This window comes from Acyrthosiphon pisum, chromosome A1, assembly GCF_005508785.2.
Source record: "Acyrthosiphon pisum isolate AL4f chromosome A1, pea_aphid_22Mar2018_4r6ur, whole genome shotgun sequence".
Lineage (NCBI taxonomy): Eukaryota > Metazoa > Arthropoda > Insecta > Hemiptera > Aphididae > Acyrthosiphon > Acyrthosiphon pisum.
In genome coordinates, this window is record NC_042494.1 from 77,112,353 (window position 1) to 77,118,352 (window position 6,000).

Below are 6,000 nucleotides of genomic sequence, written 5' to 3' on the forward strand. Positions count from 1 at the left end.
AGTAAACTAAAAAAATATATTTTTAGAATAATGAATTATTTTGATTTTGTATGCTAAAATCTCTCAGGTGGCTTAATAATAATTATCATGATTACAATTTTCTATACAATAGGTATACAGAATTTTATTATAAAACCTTACGTTATAGCAATTTCACGTTTATATTATTCTGAAACAATATTTAATCCTCTAGCGTTTATTAGTTTAGTATAAAAATGTTTTTATGGTAGAAAAACATTTAATACCTTCAATATAGCTATTACTATAGCTAATATAATTAATATAATTCATATTTTTATATTTTATATTAGTTCTACAAAATAATAATAATTATTATCTACATCTATTTTTATATATTGTGTAAATTATATACAAAATATGTATAATATTTAATTTTACGATATTGAGATAATATTTTTAACAGTTGGTTGTAATTTAAAATAATCTGATAGCTGACAAGAATTGTTGAGAAAATCTAAAATTGACGAATGATCCGGCTACCAACTACGTCCAAACATACTCGTTGTCTTGTATCAATGGTTCCGGTCCATAAATCATATTGTGTTCAGGAAAAAATATCAATAAGAAGGAAACTTTTAAAAAACTTATAGGTATATAATACCATATAAATATACAGTCTTCGATCCACATTGAAAACGTATGAAAACGATTTTAGACACATTTCGATTTTTAGTTAGGATTTTTTGTAAAAAATACTAAATAGTGGATAATAGGTTGAAAATAATAAGTACATTTATTTTTACAACATTTGTAAAACTTCAGTTTAGTTTATACAGATAATATTTTTTAATTTAAATAAATTTACAAAAATACGAACTATAATTTTTGGTAAATACTTTAATTATTAACATAATATAATAACACTCGTTTCTTATGGATTAAATATTTTCAAGAGTGTTCCATATAATATTTCTAGTGAATTTTCAGTTTTGTATAATTGTAGAAGCAGTTTATAGATTTGTTTCAAAAATCATAATTGTATGTAACTATTTTGTGTTTTAATGTTTTATGCGAATATTTAAAAAAGTCTCGGTAACCATTTTATTAGCTTTTTATTTTGCTTATATATTTTATACAGTTTTCTAAAACGGAAACTAAAGTCAAGAAATCATTTCGCGCCTGTATTTTTAAAACCATATGAATATTTTATTTTTACTCCTTTGTTTTTGTAAGCAGTCAAAATCCGGCCCGAGTTATAAATATTAAGCAGGGGCTAGATTGAAATTGTAATTTTTACGAAAATCCTGGTCGGCCGAACACCAAATTAAGATAATGAACGTCATATATTATACACTGTATAATCTGTAGACGTGCTGAAACTATTTCCCGTCCTCAGGGTAAACTCCATTTTAAAGGCTTTCCTTTAAGATTTACTTTAATCCTCTTCTAATTACTGAAATTTTTCACGCATAATCTCATTTTTAACCAAACTATAAATCCAAATAGTATATATTTATATTTTTCAATAAAAAATTAATTTTCTGTCGATAAATTGTTGTGAATTTTCTTCAAATTTAAAAGAGAATGCGTATTGCGTAATTTATACCAACCAAAAGTTCACATAACTAGTTTTAGGCAGATATAAGTATTAAGTATTATTTTTGTCTTTATCTATAAAGAAGCGTTGATACTAAATTTCTGACCTTATTCGTATTTTACCAATTTCTGTTTAAACAGCAGTGGTACTCTCAAATTGGTCACGGATCCCCTTTATTTTCTTCTTCTTCTTCTTCTTCTTGTTAATTAAACAGTATTTTAAAGGTTCTTTGTTTAGACCGCTGTCTACCGCAAATACTTTTAGAGCGAGAATTTATGGATTTTTTTCCTCTTTATAATACAGAGAATTTTGTTTGACTTTTTATTATATTTACTCTATTGAAACGAGTACCATTCGAAATTTCCATTAAACCATTGAGTGTTTTTTTGGGCCAATTCTGAATAAATCTAACCTTTGTCTCCCGGTTTTTTTTTTCACCAATGTACCAAACCTTCGTAGGATAGTTAAGATATATTTTATTTTAAACAAAATATTTAAAACTAATATAAGTGGAACCTTCACCACTTTTTTACTCTACTTATTGTACCTATATTACGTGACTAGGATGCGCTACAAACATCAAACATTATTATAAAACATAATTATAAATTATAACGATGATTATAATATTAACATATTATTATTGTATAGATAATTATATTGATTCAATTATATTATTATAATATTATACGATAGGTACTTAGTATTTGGATTCAGTTGCTAGGTTTTCATAGAAAATATTACTTCTCATGATAAAAAAGAATACCTCGAATTACAATAATTTTTATTTTTTTAGATTAAGTAGGTAATGGTATTGAAATATTTTTGAGGAACAAATAATGTCTGTTATTTATTGCGGTTTAATTAAAAGAATATTCATAATATATTTTCTTAAAAGTCTATAAGTTATGACTTCTTCAAAAAGTTAAATAAGAAATAATATACAACATATTGATTGCAGTATAGGGAGTATAGTCGCCCATTGATAAGTTATACCTTAAACTAAGATAATATACTTTTAAAAAAATGTATTAATATGTATAATATATAAATACCTATCATTATTTACGTTTTAAAATTAAAATTTCGAAAAATTGACCACGTTATGTGATTTTACAAAAATATACAATTTATTCTAATAGTTACATACTATTCCTCTTCATGACAATATATCCTCATCCAATCTTCTCATAGTACCTATAACATGTAAATACTAATTAAAGATTGCAAATAAGAACATTTTATTCAATAAGAAAAAAAAACTTTTTAGGTAGGTACAATAGTCTGATAATAATTAATAAGTTAGTTATTTTACTTATTCTAATTTTATCTTAACGCCCGTCGTGTTGGAAATACGAAGCAATGCCTTATTTTCATCTGTATAATAATATTTGACCCGTTGATATGACAAAAATAGGTGGTTTATCATCTTCTTGTTAAAATATAATATTTTGGAAAACTATATATCATTTGACACGCATTATTCACAAATAATAAAACTGTATTTCTTAAATTTCATATTTGCATGTATATTGTATAATTTTTCGGTTTTTCCCTTCATTAATTAGATTCTTTAAAATAAGTAAATTTCTTATAAAAATAAAAACGCACGGTTTTGAAATGGGTAGCAAAAACATCTGCATAATTTAGCATAACATTATATTTTTTTCGTATTATTGAATTATTTTAATGTATACGTCTAAGATATCTTGTTTCAATCTGGTGGATATTTCGTAAAATATTATGTCGTCACATGTACATACGATGTATAGTAAGTAATAACAATATTATATTATTATGATAGTGTATGACGTATGTATTATAAGCATAGAATATTAAGTATAAGATGAATCGTAAACTAATACGCTATACACTATTACTTAACCATTAATATAACTTTTCATTATTTTGTCTCTGCGGAAATCATTGATAATAATTATAAAATTTTTTTTTTCCCTATTAATCGTATATATTTCGGTAATAATATAATCGATCAATGTTTTATTTTATTGTTACAAAAATATTTCATTACATGGAAAAATAGAAAAGTCTATAACTGTTATGGAACGAGAGAAATGTATAAGAACAATGTTATAAATATTATATCTGATTCTTTTTTCAGACTTTAATCAAGACGGCAAACCAGACAATATAAGCTTCATGATTAAGAGGGTGAAAGTGCACTCTAACCCAGACCCTACCTACAAGTTCCTGGGGAATTACGGAGTAGAGAAGTTTTTAGAAATATTTTCGGGTAAGTCGAAATCAACTAAATATAGGCACGCTAGGTTCATACTCTGTGAATTTTACAATTCCGTAAAGAAATCATTCCTGCAGGATATAAAATGATTTTACTACTCTATTGGTATTTTTACGCTCTAAAAGGTCAACACAAAAGACCCTTTAACACCACCGGTGCTGTTTTTTATATGCATTTATATTTACGTCTAAACTGATGGGCTTTTGTTTTTTGTTTTATCTTTTTTTCTCATTTAAAATTCCATTTATAACAGCTGCTTCAAAGAGTACCACAAACGTTACTTAATGACTTTAGTGGGGTAAAAAAAGTTCCTTCTCCATTACTAACATTGTCGGGGTACAATAATAATGAAATAAATAGAAACAAACCTTGGTGGTAAGTTGCTGTTAATTCTCAACTAAGATGAACATATTATAATACACAGATCTAGGCGAGTGTAGTGAGTAGGCGTATATAGGTACCTATAGTTTGCAGGTTTCATTGATTTGAAACATTAAAATTGAAGTGTTAAAGAGGTGAAATCGTTTAGGAAACGATCACACGTTTATATCTAAATGGCAATAATTTAAAAACTCCAAGGTAAACAGGTTACCTTGCAAATTATTTTGCAAAAAAATATACCATATAGAATTCCAAGACTTATAAAATTAAATATGTTTTACAGTAAAACAATGTTTCAGCATATTAATTATTTAAATTACTTTCTAAGCATTAAAAAGAAATTGTTTCGTTAAATATTTAAAGCTTCGCAGTTGCACTAATAATACAACGAGATTCGTGACTTTTAAATGTAATTTATGAATCTAAAAAACAAGTTATCTTTATATTTATTGAATCTTAATAGTTAATAACATATATATACCTAATGGCTAATATATGTATTATTTTAGATAAATTTCAGAATTTTAAATTCCGATTTTGACCATTATTCACGTTATTCTGTACATTTGTATCGTTTATTGTATCTGTGGTAATATAGTATATAATAATACATTCTATAGATACTAAATAATATAAATGTATATAGCACGAATGGCCAAGTCTTCAAAGTGATATAAAAATCAATTAAACAATAAAAAAAGACACGTTATAGTTCGTTTACTTTGATAAGACTATTTTGAATTTTATGAAAGCTTAGTTAGTGAAAAAGCAATTTCAAGTTGGTAAAACTGTATTTACTATACGTCTATACCTAATAAAATGAAATGTACAATTACGTACACCCACATACAGCATATCTTAATTATTATTATAAAAACCTTGAAAATAAAAAATGTGTTTATAATATTTTTGGGCATACTGTGTAGGTAAATTTTACAAGAATTTATATTATGTATTAGCTATTTTATTATTTACTTGAGTTCACTAAATTAATAAAAATGTTTTAACGTAATAAAAACCGAACAGATGGCGCCATGGGTGTATTTATATTTCGCTGCTCAGCAAAAGTTGGGTCGATCGTATATTATAGCCCTTAGGCTGCTCTTTAGAAATTATCTACAATATACAAAAGGTAGCATGTAAATCGAGTCACTAGTTTCAGTGCCAACCCGTTACATGCGTAGTCATATTTTCAATATTATATTATATATTATATAATATTATTTATATATACAAATAGAATATTATATAATATAATTGTATATATAAATAGTACAATGATAATAATATGATATATTAAAAAAAAACTAAACGCATTTCTATGTAGCTCTTCCAAGCGTATACGAATAAAAAAAAAAATTGGTGATTAAAATTGGCTATTTCCAGTAATTGGAGATATCAAGTAAAGTATATAATTCAATTTTACAATACTACTAAATTCGAATTATTTTTATGGATTGGGTACATGAGAAAGTTGACAACAAAAACACTATTAGTATCACCTATTATGTTAATGTTATAATTTATCAATAACCATATAATATATTATATAATATTGTAGGTATATTAAGAGGATGTCAGCGCACTATTTGTTTTCTCTCTCTGTCCCACGCGCAACATAGACAAAGCGCATTTACGCAGAATATTTTTTTTTATGTTTTTAAGTAATCTTAGAGTAAAATCACCCATCAAAAAAAAGATAGAGAATAATATTTTTGAGGGAATGTCATAACGATTTCTCTAAATATTGTCTCAAAACAATTTAAACATCATTTTAATGTACAACATTTTTTTTGTTTAT

At 25.3% G+C, this 6,000-nt stretch overlaps 1 protein-coding gene across 1 annotated transcript in view; it reads left to right on the plus strand.

The window, feature by feature from the left end:
* LOC100163716 (disintegrin and metalloproteinase domain-containing protein 10) overlaps positions 1-6,000 on the plus strand; it is a 94,379-nt gene that overhangs the window by 79,360 nt on the left and 9,019 nt on the right. Inside the window, exon 5 of the mRNA XM_001945568.5 lies at positions 3,681-3,812. Coding sequence (XP_001945603.2) covers positions 3,681-3,812 — 132 coding nt within the window. The remainder of the gene's footprint in view (positions 1-3,680; positions 3,813-6,000) is intronic.